Source organism: Danio aesculapii, chromosome 9 (genome assembly GCF_903798145.1).
Source record: "Danio aesculapii chromosome 9, fDanAes4.1, whole genome shotgun sequence".
Lineage (NCBI taxonomy): Eukaryota > Metazoa > Chordata > Actinopteri > Cypriniformes > Danionidae > Danio > Danio aesculapii.
In genome coordinates, this window is record NC_079443.1 from 10,449,571 (window position 1) to 10,467,303 (window position 17,733).

The 17,733-nt window shown below is 39.0% G+C and overlaps 1 protein-coding gene across 1 annotated transcript in view; it reads left to right on the forward strand.

Moving 5' to 3' along the window:
- Nucleotides 1–17,733, forward strand: part of col4a2 (collagen, type IV, alpha 2) — a 159,036-nt gene that overhangs the window by 124,662 nt on the left and 16,641 nt on the right. Inside the window, exons 19-39 of the mRNA XM_056464756.1 lie at nt 711–821; nt 2,006–2,152; nt 2,514–2,585; nt 2,761–2,909; nt 3,009–3,081; nt 3,173–3,279; nt 4,365–4,548; nt 4,689–4,730; nt 5,124–5,198; nt 5,307–5,405; nt 5,516–5,737; nt 6,182–6,343; nt 8,270–8,440; nt 8,692–8,835; nt 10,584–10,715; nt 13,933–14,114; nt 14,248–14,311; nt 16,399–16,473; nt 16,568–16,675; nt 17,054–17,161; nt 17,288–17,359. Of these exons, the coding sequence (XP_056320731.1) occupies nt 711–821; nt 2,006–2,152; nt 2,514–2,585; nt 2,761–2,909; nt 3,009–3,081; nt 3,173–3,279; nt 4,365–4,548; nt 4,689–4,730; nt 5,124–5,198; nt 5,307–5,405; nt 5,516–5,737; nt 6,182–6,343; nt 8,270–8,440; nt 8,692–8,835; nt 10,584–10,715; nt 13,933–14,114; nt 14,248–14,311; nt 16,399–16,473; nt 16,568–16,675; nt 17,054–17,161; nt 17,288–17,359 (2,499 nt within the window). The remainder of the gene's footprint in view (nt 1–710; nt 822–2,005; nt 2,153–2,513; nt 2,586–2,760; nt 2,910–3,008; nt 3,082–3,172; nt 3,280–4,364; nt 4,549–4,688; nt 4,731–5,123; nt 5,199–5,306; nt 5,406–5,515; nt 5,738–6,181; nt 6,344–8,269; nt 8,441–8,691; nt 8,836–10,583; nt 10,716–13,932; nt 14,115–14,247; nt 14,312–16,398; nt 16,474–16,567; nt 16,676–17,053; nt 17,162–17,287; nt 17,360–17,733) is intronic.

Genomic DNA, 17,733 nt, shown 5'->3' on the forward strand with positions numbered 1-17,733 from the left:
AGACTGGGGCGACAGTTCATCTTCCAGCAGGACAATGACCCAAAGCACACCACCAAAATATCAATGGACTGGCTTCACAACAACTCTGTGAATGTCCTTAAGTGTCCCAACCAGAGCCCAGACCTAAATCCTATTAAACATCTCTGGAGAGATCTGAAAATGACTGTTCACAGTTGCTTCTTATCCAACCTGATAGAGCTTGAGAGGTACTGCAAAGAGGAATGGGCAAAAATTCCCAAAGACAGGTGTGCCAAGCTTGTGGCATCATATTCAGAAAGACTTGAGTCTGTAATCGCTGCCAAAGGTGCAACAACAAAGTGTTGAGCAAAAGCTGTGAATACTTATGTACATGTAATTATTTTTTTTTTTTTTATCTTTTTTTCACATTGTCATTATGAGGTATTGTGTGTAGAATTCTGAGAAAATAAATGAATTTAATCCATTTTGGAATAAGGCTGTAACATAAAAATCTGGAAAAAGTGAGGTGCTATGAATAATGTATCCCTTCGAATAACATTTCCCCCATTCTGATGCTTGTTCAAAAATTTTGCACAATTATTAAACAACTATTTCTACAAGCCTAAATGCATTTATATGCTGACATATGGTTAACTGTATTAATAGGCAATTGTACTTAATACTTCTAGCAAATAAAACTAAACAAATAAAACCAAAATATTCTCTTCATTTTCTTTGTCTTAATGATATAGTGGGTCCTCCAGGACCTCCAGGAGAGCGTGGCCCTGTTGGAAATTATGGTCGTAAGGGTGCTAAAGGACAGCCAGGTGCTCCAGGACCCCCTCCCTATGGACAACAAACAGGTATTTCATTACTGATCCTCATATGACCTTTAAATAGGTAATTATTTTATGTGTAGAAGTACATCTAAAGCCTAGCTTACACCACATGACTTTAAACAACAGCAGATCAATGTGCCATTAAGACTACATGACTTGATTGTGTGTCATTAAGTTGTATTGTTGTTTACATTATGCAACACTACGTAATTGCGGAACCAACATCACTACTTGCCATACACTTTTATACACATATACAATTATTTAACAACACACTTTACATGCCAATTTGCACATAACAGCTGCACATATAACGTTGTATATAGTAATAAACATGTACATACACTTGTCAATTTGTATATTTGCACTCACTACTTACTTCCATTTTTTTATATATATATTTATTATCTGTTTTTTGTCCTGTCTCTGTTATCCTGTTGCACTGTAGAAGCTCTGTCACGAAAACAAATTCCTTGTATGTGTGAACATACCTGGCAATAAAGTTCTTTCTGATTCTGATTCTAAATGATCTACAAGGGGGGTCACACACTACACGATGTGACAACAACACTGTCACCACACAGCTCTGCCCAGCCCCCAAACCACAGTGAATGAAATGTTCAGGGTGGAGTCGAGCAGAAGCAGAATGCTATTGGTTGCTTGTGTGATGGTGATATACCTCACTGACACACAGCCAGACAGCTAGCAGTAGCTCATTACAGCTCTGAAAGATTTTAGAGGAGCATTTAAAAGCAATGTCTGATCCATCGGCTGATCAATAGATGTGGTTTCCATATGCTCTTGTGTCTGTGTAAATGCAGGGTGAAGCGATGACTATTCTAGCCAGTTACAGCCATTTCTATTGAGTGCATAAACACAGTGACCAGTCTTGCTCTCTCATTGGATGTAGCTCATCACTAAATCTGATCCAGTTGGCCAACTGGTCCAGAATATTTAACATCCTAGATTTTGGATTTTTGTATGCGAGGTGTCAGAGACACGCAAGAGAGCCTATTTGATGATTCATTCAGTAATTCACACATAGAGACTGTCCAGTGCAGATCAGACTGTTGATGAACTCGTTGAAGTAATCAGACTTAAACCCCTGTTTAGTGTGCGAACTAGGCATTATGCATTAATCTTTCCATATTCTTTCATCAATCATATGCTTAACCAAACTCCAATTCAATTGTTTCTCTGATCCATAGTTGATTTGTGGGGCCCAGAAGGACCTCGGGGGCCAAAGGGAGCCAGTGGTGAAACTGGAGAACCTGGTAATCCTGCCACTCAGCCTGGGCCACCTGGCCCTGATGGATCACCTGGAGGTTTTGGACCCCCTGGACCCAAGGGATCATGTAAGCCTTTTAATGAAGCACTTTTTTATATATAGCAAAGCTCTATATCTGGTGAGGTCTTGGAAAAAATAAAACTCACAGGGGCCTCTTGATTTCTGTGCTGCATGTATAAACTGTATATCAGAACTTAAAACACATGCAGATGTTTTGAAACTTGTTGTCAGAGTTACAGAGACTCTTACTTCCTGCTAATTTGCATGTAAATAGACACATATGAAAGCATGGTTTATTTATTTGTCTCTAAGCATGCTAATAGTTGATCTGTGAGGTAATATGAGCTGACACCTGTGGAAAAGAGACATTAATATGGAGTATTATAACATACTTAAGACTTAAAGACTATCAATGTGTCTTGATACAGTGGAAGAGTACTTCAAAGGTTCACCTGGACATCGTGGACGTCCAGGGAGTGCAGGAAAAAAGGGGCCAAAAGGTAAGCTCAGTACATATAAGATTGCTTTAGGTTTTTTAAATACTTCCTGGGGTTATACTCAGGGCCAAGAATATGTCATACAATGCATAGGACAATGACAAGAACTTTTGTCCATTTTTGTTACCCCTGTTATACTGGTTGTAACGTTTTTTGTTTTGTTTTACAATTTGCTTAGGTGACCATGGTCTGTGCGAATGCAGTGTAAAACCCCCACCTGGTCCCCCGGGGCCTCCTGGGGATTCTGGGGACTCTGGGATGGCTGGTGAGTGGGGTCAGCAGGGTGATCAAGGAGACCCAGGAACCAGAGGTGCCAATGGTTTGCCTGTAAGTTGCCTACACCACATCTTCTTGTCCCATGGCTTATGAACATTTTTGCACAAGCCAAAGCAAAATGCAATATATGCAAGAATTGCTATTTTGCAGGGTTTTCCTGGGACAGAAGGATTACCTGGACCCAAAGGCAGAAAAGGAGAGCTCATGGAAGCTGTGCAGAAAGGTGCAGTAGTCATCTGTTACGTGTTTAGATAATACAAGAAGTCATATGCAACTATATGCTCTTTTTTTTTTTTTGCTCTTTGGAACTACAGGATCAGCTGGTGACCCAGGAGACTCAGGTCACAGTGGTTTCCCTGGAGAACAGGGAAGACCTGGGTTTGATGGCAGAGATGGTGAACCAGGTTTTAAAGGGTCTCCTGTGAGTATTAGATCAAATTAGAAGACAGTGCCTGTACTAATTTCATAGATGTAGTGATGCAGCAATTAATTGATTCTGCTATTAATCGCAGAAAACGGTCAAACTACTTGCTCTACAGACAAGTGTTTGTATGATTATCTAGACAAAGCAGAATAATATAATGAGATAATATCAGTTTGCAACAGAATCAAGCAGCAGAACAAGCCGTTTTTAACATCTAAAAATTAATGGAAGTGAATGAGAGTGGAAGTTTCAAGCCAAAAAGGATTCAAATGGCTGCGCCCGCTCGTACACAAAGTACAAGGTGAAAATATACAAATCTTACTCGCCACTTTTTAGGTACACCTGTCCAACTGCTCGTTAACGCAAATTTCTAAACAGCCAATCAAATGGCAGCAACTCGATTCATTTAGGCATGTAGACATGGTCAAGATGATCTGCTCCAGTTAAAACCGAGCATCAGAATGGAGAAGAACAGTGATTTAAGTGACTTTGAACGTGGCATGGTTGTTGGTGCCAGAGGAGTACCTCCGAAACTACTGATCTACTGGGATTTTCACTCACAACCATCTCTAGGGTTTACAGAGAATAGTCCGAAAAAAGTGAAAGCATCCAGTGAGCGGAAATTAGAGTTATGCAGAAATTAGATACATTAGATACATTTCATGATTGCTATCCTCATACTATAATTGTACCAACAAAATCTATAATCAATGCATCCCTTTACAGGGGATGCATTACTTTAGCTTACATTACCTCAGATTTAATCCATTTGGCATCAGACATAGTACATAGGCTCATGCACCTGGCTAATGGCTTGGAGAAAGAAAGTAAAATATAGTTGGTGGTGGTCACACCCATGATCCAATGCAGCTTTCCCATACCAACTCTCCTTTGCCGACCCCCTGCCCTCAGAACCCCTAGTGTGAGGGGTATGACCAAGCAACATCTCTGTACTTCTTTGAGAACTGCACCAAAAATTGTATGAGCAACACTGACTATGTATTGATATTGATCAAGTGATGGCAGTATTAATCAAAGCATGCAGTGTTGGTAAAGTATCTACATGCTTTATTTTCCTTCAGGGTGAAGGTCCTGTTGGTGAGCCTGGAGCAAAGGGATACTCTGGTCCACCAGGTCGTTCAGGTCTAATCGGCCCAAAAGGAAATCCTGGCCAAGTTCTCGGAGCAACTAAAGGTTCAAGTGGCTTGCCTGGAATTGAAGGACAGACTGGTCCTGATGGGAAAAGAGGGCCTCCTGGTCCTCCAGGTGTGTGTGTGTGTATATATGTGTTGTTGTAATGTTTGAATACTATACTGATTTGATTTTACAAATATTTCAGTTGAATTGTTTGGAATCTACAGTGTTATACACTTCTATATCATATCTATATTATATGTGTCTTACAGGAGACTGTAGCTCAAGTGGAGGAAGTCAGTGGAGTATTCCAGGTAAGGCCTTTTCACAACATGTAACTGTAAAAATACCTGAAATGTTGACTATATTGGTGTCTATATCAATGGAGGATGTTATTTTGCTTTAAATGCTTGAGCTCTTTCAGGTTGGTGGATCCTGACTGGCTGTCAGTATTTTAGTTGTTTATCATCTTGCGGGGAAAAAAGTCAAATGAATTGAAGTCATTTCTCTACTGGATGTTATAATTGTTACAGAAGTGCTATGCTGTTTTCAGAGAATTAGAACCATTAATCCATTAAAACCTTTAAAACGTCATAGTCATTGTTGGTGTGTACAGGCTTTACCTGAACATCGCATCAGTCCATCATGCATGGTCATCAATATCCAAATGTGTATATTTATCATGTGTCATGCTAATCTTACTACAGTGGAGTGTATAGGAGATCCTGGGCCACCTGGAGAGAGTGGGCTACCTGGACCTCTAGGGTTGGAAGGATTTCCTGGTAAATTAATAAATTTTTGTTACATTTTCTACAAAAACTGTTAAATGAACAGAGTCCTGAGGTATATTATCTAGTTACATTATACCTGCCTGTGTGTGTGTGCTATAGGAGTACCAGGACCTAAAGGCACAGCAGGTTTTTCTGGAGATCTCGGTGACAAAGGAGAGAGAGGTGAACCAGGAAGAGGAGGCCCACCTGGACCAAAGGGTAAGCATCAGGAAGCCTGTCTGTTTGTATACATTTCCTTTGATACGTCTTGTTTATTCTTTTGTCTGTCGCCTTTTCTTAGCTTTTATAATTTGATTTTGACTACTTAGGTTTTACTGGACCTCGGGGAGATTTAGGATATCCTGGCACCAAAGGTGTGAAAGGTCCCTCAGGTTTCTCTGGTAAACCAGGTTTGGATGGTGCTTCAGGGGGAAAGGGTGAACATGGTGAAGTATTAGGAGCATCTTCTGGAGCCCCTGGAGATCCGGGACTGCCGGGACATAGGGGAGACACCGGCCTGACTGGAGATCAAGGCTTACCAGGATACTTTGGTGAGAATCCAATCTTATTTTGAAGAATATGTTAATGCTAATCCTATGTAACCTTCAAACAAATGTCTTTCTAGTTTCTAAATAACTCAATGCATCACTAGTTCCGTAAGGTTTAGTAAGATACAAAGAATGTTTTATCAATGTCTTTCCACAGAAACAATAATTGGACACTGACGCATTTCAGGATATTTATGATGTTCATTCGTTAATAATTCTGCTTGTAATAAAATAGTGCTTATACAAAATGGATTTAGGAATTGTTCATGCTAATATGTGTAAAACTAGTTTCAGATTACGTTTTGCAAATGCAATGCTTAAAAAATAGACATCTGTGCATACAGATCTTCCCATAAGTAACTAAAAAACCTGTACCCAGTTATTTTTAGTATGTATATGTGTACCATTATATACCAGGAACTCATTAATGCATGGAATCTTACACAGGTATGGAGGGTATGCCAGGTATGACTGGCTTCAAAGGTGAAAGTGGCCCTCCAGGTCTTCAAGGAGAGCAAGGACGACCTGGACCACCAGGAACATTTGGTTTTCCTGGGCAGTCTGGGTACACAGGACCTCCTGGACCACCTGGAAATATGGGAGAACCAGGTAACCCAACTGATGCTAATAACCTAGATCAAAATTCAGAAAATATTATTTGTATTTTAGTAAATAAACCCACAAATAACATGTATCCTAAATTAAGTTTTCTGACGTCCACTTATACTGTTAGCAGTAATAGGATGTTTTTTGATGGTGTTTTGACCCTATCATCAGGACATATGCTTTGAATGAACATATATTTATATATATATATATATATATATATATATATATATATATATATATATATATATATATATATATATATATATATATATATATATATATATATATATATATATATATTTAAAATGTATGAAAATTTAAAATAGCAGCTGTGTGCCCACTGATATAGGGTTTAGGGAGATAGAGTTTATTCACACTATTTTGATATAGGGCGCACTCACACTATGCTATCCAAACTGTGCCAAGGCCCGTTTCCCGGACTGAGTGCTCTGTGCTCTGAATAGGGTTCAGGCACGGTTCACTTGGTCGGCGCTGGCCCGGTTGCAAGAGGTGTGCCAGAGCACCGTTCACTTGGGCCCGAAACTGAAAGCGAGACGTGACTTTTAAGGGACTGTTTGATATGGATTTATTAATCATTAGTACTGTTCAATGAACACAAACTGTTGTAGTTTATTAAAGACGCAAACCCCTCACTGCACGACACCTGCACCTTCAGCAAACCTCCTAATTCCTGCAGCTTGAGGACTTTATGGTTGTTTATGAGCAACAAAAGTGACTGATCTGTTCGGCGAAATATTTGACCGTGTGTCACTGCATCCCAAACGACTAAAACAATATAACTAAAGGAATCTCCACTGTGCTAAACGAGAGCGCTTGCTGAACAGCGCATCATCGATGATGTAAGCGGGCCCAGGCCAGAATGTAATGTAAATGCTGGCCCTCGGGGGAGACAGGAGGGGGCACAAGCGTGCTTTGGCCTGGTTCAAGGCAACTGTACATAGTGTGAGTACGCCCACAGAGTTTATTCACACTATTTCGTGATAAAGTGCCAGATGCCAGAGCCTGTTATTTTGTTTTTTTTTTAAGTATAATGACCTCAAACAAGTTAAGATTTTGTCCGTTCATAACCTTACTAAATAAACGTGGCCTCTGACACGTTAAACTCAGTTAAGCAAGAATAATATGCAGTCAAACATTTCAAAGAACCATATATTGTATATATAAACACAGCCACAGAAGACCAACTGAATTTTTTATTCTATTGTCCAACTCTATAGTATCAGTTTAAGTGTGTCATCTTTGTTTGTAAAGGTGCTGTATGTACGTTTTTGATTCTTCTAAAGCATAAAAATACCACAATATGTCTGCATATATCTCTGACATGCTAAGTGAACATACTTGTTCATCTAAAAACGTCAAAGTCGCCAATTCCAAGTCAGCTATTCTCCTTAGAAAATGTGTGAAGTCCAGTTTACCCAATTATATTACAGCACGCTGGGTTGCCTTGACTCAATGTATGTGGGTGCGGCTGAAAATACAACCTCAGGAGTTCAATACTGTACAAAATGTGATGAAGATTCAGACTTCAAAAAATCCACATGAGGAGAATTTATTTAGCAGAAAATACAAATATTACAAATGTAAACAGTAGCTTAACAGCTTATAGAGTAAGAATTGATCGTCAGGCATGCTCGTTCCTGTTTGTGTGATCAATCTGGCAACCTGTGTGTGCATCGAGTCATTATAAGACGTACCAGGTGAAAAAAACTCTCTTCGATATTTTGAATTTGGACTGCAATACCTAGTTCAACCAATAGTTGTTAATCCTACATGCTGCACCATTAAGATCAGAAATATAAACCTGTGTGTCCAAACCTTTGACTTGTAGTAATAAATTACATTTGTTTTCTGTGTGAAGCAAAATTTCTTCTTCTAACAATGTATGAACGTTCCGTGTCCATGTAGGTCCTAGTGGAAGAAGGGGAGATCAGGGAGAGCCAGGACTATTAGGAGCAAGGGGGGTAAAAGGTGCCATTGGAGACCCTGGCAATATTGGTGTGACAGGAAATATTGGGCCCCCAGGAGTTCAAGGAGAAACGGGTGGTCTTGGTTTTGGTGGTCTCCCAGGCTTAAAAGGTCAGTTGCCTTGTCCAATTGTATTAATCTGCTGATCTACACCAGCTTGAGAATAGTCTGCCCCAGCTAGACCAGCATAATTTACTATTGAATTAATACAGGTTTATGCTACTAGATTGGAAAAAACATTTTATGTTTAGCAAAAGTGAGTAGACATGTAACAAAAAGTGAGCAGATTGCAGTATTTTGATCATTGATGGTGCCTAAACTCATTTTTTATATTGTTTCCCAATCCTTATTAATCACCAAAGGTTCCAAAGGTGGTCAGGGTATGACTGGTTTCCCTGGAAAGACTGGTGAGAAAGGTTTGAAAGGATTTTCAGGAACGAAAGGGGAGATCGGTTTACAAGGACAGCAAGGTGCAAAAGGAGCTCCTGGTTCTCCAGGTCAAAAAGGTGAATCAGAATGAGTGAATCAGAGCATGATTCTCTATGTACATACACATATATAGTCCACGTGGTCATATTGTACATGTTTTATTATACGTATGTCGCCACTTAAAATGCCAGTTCTGAAATAGATTTTATAATTTAATGTTGCATTTGCTGTAGTCGTTACGTCCAGCTAGTTACTTCCCAATTAACAGTAGCGATTATATTATTAATTCAAATATTGTTACTAAAATCAAGCTCAAATTGAGTTTTAAGGTTTTTGAACAGTGAATGTCAAAGATGTTTTGTCTCATTTAAGATGTTAAGGTAATTGGTCAATGCATTGTGTTTTTATCAATTTAAAGATTATACAGTTTATTGTAGCTGTATAGATGCTCAGGTTTTTGTCCTTAAGTGTGGTTTATTTCTAAACTAATTTCAGGAGGATCACGTGCTTATGATCAACACGGCTGGCTCCTCATTAGCTCCGTAATCTGACCCATTAGATGATTATGGAAGCATTATTAATAACCAGAGTTTTTCACTTCAGTTATCTTCGTCTTGAAGCTTCCACCCCTTCCACCCCTACCTCCTCCCCCTTTTCTGATAGGGCGACACGGTGGCCCAGTGGCTAGCACTGTTGCCTCACAGCAAGAACACCGCTGGTCTAACCTCCCATCGGGCTGGTTGGTGTTTCTGTGCGGAGTTTACATGTTCTCCCCGTGTTCGCGTGGGTTTCCCCCAGGTCCCCCGGTTTCCTCCCACCATCCAAAAACATAAACCATAACCAATCGACTAAACCAAATTATCACCCAAAACAACACTAGTTTACACTTCTCACGCAGCGACAAGCAGGGGAGTCCTCGAGACCTACCTGAGCTTGAACTCCGCTCTCGCCCTTCTAACGGGAGGGAGCCCCGGGCTCGAGGATATTACGAGCTCAGGGCTCTCTCCCGGGACAGCATGCCAAATACGCTTTATTGATTATCAGCTAAGTGTGAACTCTTGAAATACATTTGTCCAAAATAGCATGTTATAAATAATGAAGTATTTTGAAAATGCCATTTAACACATTATTGGGTATGACTAGATGACAAATGCTAGAATAAGACATTCAATAAAGTGAAGCTCACAATGAAGAGATAAAATTGAGGTGCTAAAATCTGAAAGTATTTTAAAAGTCTACCCTGAGGTTAACCTTGCTTGAAAAACAATTGAAGAGTAGGTAAAATTATGAAATGTTTAACTTGTGCATGGATCAATTGGAACTATTACATTTCCAAAGTAACCTTCTCTTTTTTAAATCCGGTAATTGTGCTGTGATGGAGATCACGAATTTATCTATTTTTTGTTGACAGGCTAGACTATTTCCGACTTGAATAACTGAAAGTTTGAATGTATAGCAGTGATCCTTTTAACGCTGCCTTGTTAGCATTGTTAGCCTCGGTGCTAACGTCAGTGCTGCAGTAATCTTTTAAGTCCCTCAGAGTTTCTGTCGTCAGTGTTTTTTTTGTGTGTGGTTGTACTAAATACAATGGCGTTACAAAAGAACATTAATTCATTTAGCTCACATAAAAAAAGTGGAGCTGTTTTCACATGCGTCCTCTAGGAACTCCAAAATAACTTTCTCCTAACCTAATCCTAAATGCAAGTGGAAAATTAGTAGGTTTATACAAGGTTCGACAATAACAAAATTCAAACTGCATAATGCTGAAAATATATCAAATATATAGCCAAAGATATTGAGTGTCTTACATATGCTTGTTCTAAAGGTGACCGAGGGCTGATGGGGCCTCCAGGTGACAAACCAGTCATAAATTTAACACCACATATGAAAGAGGTCATAAAAGGATCTAAAGGTGACCATGGAAATATGGGAGATCCTGGCTTCACTGGTCCCAGAGGTAACACTTTTTTATGTTTATTTACTGCTTAAGGCTATAAAAGGGGATGTATAGGGGACTTTGCAGCAGCTTTTTTACAGTTCCTAGAACTATTCATGGAAGTATTCATATTATGAACTTTTGTCCTGCACTTGCTTTTCAAAACACTATTGGTTGGGTTTAGGTCAGTGGTTCTTTGGTCTAGGTTATCTGTAAGACAAGCTCCAGTTAAACGTGAACAAGAAGGATGTGTATCTGAAATGTACAACTAAAGGAACAATAACTCTAAGCAATGTGTTTCAGATGTGTTTCAAAAATGTAGTCAGCACCCTCTAGTGGATTTGTCATCTGAAACATGCTAAGAAACATACCCAGAGCAAAGTCATTTATGTTTTGCAAAAATGTCTGAGGCACATATTTCTAATGAAGCTGTGTTGATTGAAGGCGTTTACAAAGCAGAGAGAAATTGCTGCTTACACTAACTACAGTTGAAGTCAGAATTATTAGCCCGCCTTTGAAATTTTTTTTCTTTTTTAAAAATTTCCCAAATGATGTTTAACAGAGCAAGGAAATTTTCACAGTATGTCTGAAAATATTTTGTCTTCTTGAGAAAGTCTTATTTGTTTTATTTTGGCTAGAATAAAAGCAGTTTTGAATTTTTTAAAAGCCATTTTAAAGGGCACCTGTGGTGAAAAATCTACATTTCAAGCTGTTTAGACAGACATATGTGTAGGTATAGTGTATAGACCATCAAATTGGAGTGATATAAACACACCCAGTCCTTTTTTTAAATTTAACAACATAAAAACGATGGACAAATTGGAGCTGTTTTCAGACAGACCGTAACTTGACGTAGGAATGCGGTCCCCCCGCCCACCGAATTTATTGACAGCTGCGTGTATTAATGTCCCGGTAGTCACTTGTATAATCATATCAACAAGAGAGGATGAGCGTAAAGCAACTGGGAATAAAAGGTGTGTTCAGTTCGCTAGGATCATCAATCATCAAATGTGATCAAGAGTGAGTTTTACAAGTTTAAAATGTTTTAAAACAGTGCACGTGTGTAATGAAGCAATTCACTTCAGCTTTACTTTATCACCACAGCCGCGTGTCAGAACAATTATAAAAGTAGATGCTTCAGTCCCGCTTTGTTGACGTTAAATCAGGTTTATTTTGTACATTAACATAACAGATATTCATACAGCAGTGGAGATTAACCTGTATCCTGTCACATATGCGTGCAAACAGAGTGCAAAGCTAAACGCGCACGCTGTCTGTGTGTGCGTGTGTGCGTGTGTGTGTGTGTGTGTGTGTGTGTGTGTGTGTGTGCGTGTGCGTGTGTGTGTGTCTGTATGTGTTCGTGAACTTTGTAACGACATTGTGTGTGACTCATCGTTTAACTTCACAACAAATGCATCAAATACTCATTGGTAAAGTTCTTACTGTAGTATTTCTCACAAACGCTACGTGAGATCTGCTTCCTTCATGTCTGTCTGTTGTCTGACACAGCTGAGGGAGGAGATTAATGGCCCGTTTCCACTGAGTGGTACGGTACGGTACAGTTTGGTTTGGTATGCTTTTATGGCCGTTTCCACTGTCAAAAAGCGTACCGAACCAAACCGTACCGTACCACTTTTTCGGCACCCTTTTGAAAGGGTACGAAACACGAGAAAGGGTACCAAAAGGCGGAGCTAGACGCGCAGCTGAACGCTATTGGTTTACAGAGATATGTCATTCGCTTACGCAACAAGCCAGAATGAAAACAAAAAACCTGCCATGTTTAAAATACACAGCCGACGAGCTGAGACATTACAGCGGAATTATAAATACATATAATAACGAGCCATGGTCGACCTGGGCTCAAACAAACCTTGTGGTCGTCATGATGAACAGCCACAAAGCCAAGAAGAAGAGCAGATTTACCCTGTGCCCCGTAGTTTTTTACGAGCCAGTCTGAGGCGCGAGCGGTTTCGCTTTCTTCCTTGCGTTCGTCGCGCATCTTTATCTGAAATAACTAACTTCTTGAGCTGATGATAATAACCTGCGCTTGATTATTGACGTGCTTTTGAAACCCGATCCTGTCAGACACTGACAAACGCGAGAGTGAAGCGCAAAGAAACAAAGGAGAAGCCGGAATAAAGGAGCACATTATATTTCAGCAAACATGAACAAAATGCCTTGTTTAACTATTATTGTTATTATCACCTTTTGGACTAATATGAACTCAGAATGATGGAATTGTTCTCTAACAGAGGCTAGATGTGCTGCTGAAGATTACAGACACAGATGAGAGGTTTTCACTGACTGTAGGCTATATTTTGGGTTGTTTTTGAACCTAAATACGGACGAAATGTCTGCTGTGTGTGTTCTTCTGTAGTTGATAACATATCGGAGACTGTAAGGGGCTGCTTGTGTTTATATATGTTCATTTATTTAGTTATTTAATATAATTACAGACGTTACAGTAGGCTGTTTCGCACTGATCATTGATCTGCAGTTATAATCAACTCATGTTCATTGAAAAGTTAGTAATAATCATTTCTACACAAGTATTTATATGTATGAAGCATCTGTTTTGTGAGAAGTGCTTCTCATATGATATATAAGTGACCCCTACAGCTTTATTGTAGACATTTCCTCGAGCGAGAATGACGTTGACTGAAACTTTCTGTCATACACCACGCCCACCAAAAGGGTACCCTTGTTAGTGGAAACGCAAGCTTGATATAGGTGACCCATACCAAACCGAAACATACCGTACCAGTCAGTGGAAACGAGCCATAAGGCACGTAGAAACGGTAGGCAGGGAGGACTAGCCTTAAAGGCACAGTACAACAAAACTGCCACCTGGTGCAAAAAGGTATAAAAGAGAAAATTATAAAAGGTATAATAAAAAATCTGAATGGTGTTTTGAGCTGAAACTTTACAGACACATTCTGGAGACACAAAAGACTCATATTAAATCTGAAAATATATAATGTATTAGATATGTTTAGAAATGTGTTGAAAAAATCTTCACTCTGTTAAACAGAAATTGGGGAAAAAAATAAACAGAGGGGCTAATAATTCAGGGGGGCTAATAATTCTGACTTCAACTGTACATGTAAATACACTGCCCTGATCATTTATATAATGTTTTTATATTCTAATTATTTAAATATCTGGGTAAGGTCTTAATTTAAACAGATCAATTTAAGAAAGACACCTATAGCTTTTATTTCTACTTGCCTTTGGCCAGGTACAAAAGGCTTTCCAGGTATCCCGGGAGGTGGGGGAAAAGATGGACATCCAGGTGAGCCCAGTGTTGTAAAAGGTACAAAAGGTCTACCTGGAGAAGAGGGTTTTGAAGGGCCCAAGGGAATGCCGGGGCCTACAGGACTCCCTGGAATTGACGGTTTCCCTGGAATGTCTGGACCCAGGGTAGGATTTTAAGCCCAGCGTCCTTCTGAGTTCTAAAACCACTCATGGTTAAAAAAACTGCAGAACATCTTCTTGTATATGAGTAAGAATGTGCAGGATGTTGTGCTTTTAATAATTGAAGTTTATTTTGCAGGGTGACAAAGGTTCATCTGGTGCCTATGGACGACCTGGAGATTCTGGAATCAAAGGATTCAAAGGTGCTAATGAGTAACAGTCAAAATTATCTACATCCCATGCTAAAAATCCAGCATATAGGTGTGATCCACATGGTTGTAACCAGTTTGGAGTTCTGGTGGTAGTGGTTCAATTATAGCAAATGGGATTGCTGAGATAGACCAGCTGGACCAGCACAGTAGCAACAACCAACATAACCAGCCTAAACCAGCGTAGACCATATTAGGGCTGTACGATATTAAAAAACTAACATTGCAATGTTTTGTTTCTCTGCTATATATTAAGGTTATTATAGTTAACGAAAACAAACAAAAGACATTTTCCTTAACTGAAATCAACATAAAAATGAGAGTTTTTTTTTAAACTAGAACTAACAAAAACTGTATTGAAACAGACTAAAATTACAGCAAAGCCATCCTCTGTTTTCATCTTCGAAAATGTATTTAATGCAAGCCTCATTCATTCATTCATTCATTCATTCATTCATTTTCTTTTTTGCTTAGTCCCTTTATTAATCTGAGGTCACGGCGGAATGAACCGCCAACTTATCCAGCATATGTTTTACGCAGCGGATGCCCTTCCAGCTGCAACCCATCACTGGGAAACATCCACACACACTCATTCACACACATACACCATGGTAAATTTTTAGCATACTCAATTCACCTATATGTGAGCACCCGGACGAAACCCACGCAAACACATGGAACATGTAACATGCAAACACCACACAGAAACACCAACTGACCCAGCCGAAGGCTCGAACCAGCGACCTTCTTGCTGTAAGGCGAACGTGCTACCCACCACGTCACCCCGACTGCAAGCCTTTTAGAAGTAAATCTATGTACTTCATGCTGCCAGATGTTTGACCCATGGCACCTCAGAGTCTGTAATCCTGATGCCATTGGCCAGATCAAGACAGTCCTCCTACGGTCATCCTTGCTGTTTTTCCCGTGACAATAACAACTCCTGGACATGACAGCTGAACGATCACAAGATTAAATACGACCCAAACAGACACTTAAAGGTATTAATTTAACATGTTTGTGCCCAATAATAGGTTTTATTTCTGTATCCTGACAGCAAACGAATCGTTCCAAACTTCCCATCACTACTGTGTATCTAACCTCAGAAGCAGCCTTGCACACATATTGTACTTAGGGCTACTGTCATGTGGGCTGTTGTATTTGAATTTGAAGATGGGTAGATGTTAGTGGTAGATGGTAGCCTTCTTGTGTCAAAAAACGTAGCCTATCATTGGTTGACTTTTTATTATACAATATTTATTTTGATGATTTTGAATCTTGCGTCTAACAAATATCCTAATTTACAAAAAAATGTATGAAATAAAATAACACTGAAACTAAAAAAACTAAACTAAAACTAAGCAATTTCAAAATATAAAAACTAATAAAAACTAGTAAATCTGCTTATATAAACTAATTAAAACTAACTGAATTTAAAAAAGAAGTCAAAACGAAATAAAAATTAAAACTAATGAAAAATCCAAAACAATTATAACCTTGTTATAAATATTGCGATATGAATATCATTTCACCAGATGACTTGAATAGCTCCATTTCAGTTGTGTAGAATTCATCCTTTTAGACTAGTTGCGATTATTTCATTGGGCAGTGCATCTGCACAAAACATAAAAACAAATTACAAGCAAAGATAAATAGAATAAAATCAAGACACAAATGAAATAAAACTTTATGGTTTTCTGGAGAGTAATCAAATGCAAATAATTTTGTCACTGTACAGTCTTCGTTCTCTAAAAAATTGAATATACAGTTAATCTTTGTTAAAGTTACAAACATTATAATACCTTATACACAAATGATTTAAATTCACTTGAAAACTTAACAACACGAGCAAATGAAATATTTTCACTCTATTAAGGTTAAGCTTCGTAATGACTCCACAACATTTAGAGTAGTGGCACAACATTTCAGATCCTGCAAAGTGACTATTGCAAATGCGCACTTCACTTTAACGATATATCGTGCAGCCCTATGCAAGATCATACAGATATTAATCAGGGTTACTAGATGTATACTTTCTGTACTCCATAAACAAAAAATGTTTATGCAAGATTCCTTTATTTAAGGTGACTTGGGTCCTACCATCAGTCTTCCAGGATCAACAGGACTGAGAGGTGAAACTGGACATTCTGGACCTGCAGGTTAGCAGTTTTTATATCATGGAATACAACGGACATCATCTCGGACTTGCATTGTCCCTTTAATTAAACTTCTTATTTAATACACAATTGTTAGGTGAGAAGGGACTCTATGGTAAGCCTGGAGAAAGAGGAGGTTCAGGATTTGATGGAATTGAAGGGATGAAAGGCTACCTAGGTGAACCTGGGACAGTTGGACCACCAGGTACGAGGCTTCATCACTGATGTATTAATATGTTCTGTAGGAGAATATTTTATGTTGGTTTGAGAAAACCTTTCTAAGATGTTTAAAACAGGTTTGTAAGTTTATAAGTTTAAATTTAGAGATGAAAGAAGAGAATATTGTAATGATATTAACACTTGGATTTGAACAATGCTTCGATAAATTAGCATATTAGCAGCATTTTTAACTACTATGTTGGCTAATGTTTAGCATGTTGCTAGCCTGTCTGAAGCTATAATTGCTCAGCTTTGCTAGTAGTAGATCGATTTGTTATTTGAAATTTGGTTACAACCCAGCATCATTTAATTCTTTCTGAAAAATAAAATTTTTAACAGGATCTTTTCTTTTTTTTTTTATCAGGCTCTGATGGACTACAGGGTTTCCCAGGAAGCCAGGGTCACAAGGGCTGGTCAGGAGAGCCAGGACAGACAGGAACCACTGGAATCCAAGGCCAGCCTGGCCAAAAAGGTCTCTAGTTCTCACGATCAACTTTAATGAAATAGAAACAAACCTATTTTGATGGCATGTGTACTCATTAGCTTGAATCAGTTGATAAATGTATATATAATGTTTGCTGGCACATGTCTCTTGTAGGATTTCCTGGTCTTAAAGGCATTTTTGGATTGGATGGACTAAAAGGTCAAAAGGGTAACCAGGGTGTCCCAGGTAACTCTTTGGTTGCATTTGTTATCTATATAATGTAATGTAATGTAATCTGTATTCATATAGTACATTTGTCGTGTATGGCCATACACCCAAAGGGTTCACAATCTTGACCAGTGTGTAGCATCCACTTGCATGATGCGATGGCAGCTACAGGACAACGGCACAAGTGCGCTCACTACACACCAGCTTTAGGTGGAGTAGAAAGACAGTGATAGATTCAATTCAGTTGATGGGTATGATTGGAAGGCCATGATAGGTAAGGGCCAATAAAGGGAATTTGGCCAGGACACCGGGGTTACACCCCCTACTCTTTTTACTAGAAGTGCCATGGAATTTTCAATTTTCAAAAAGTCAGGACCTCGGTTTGACGTCCC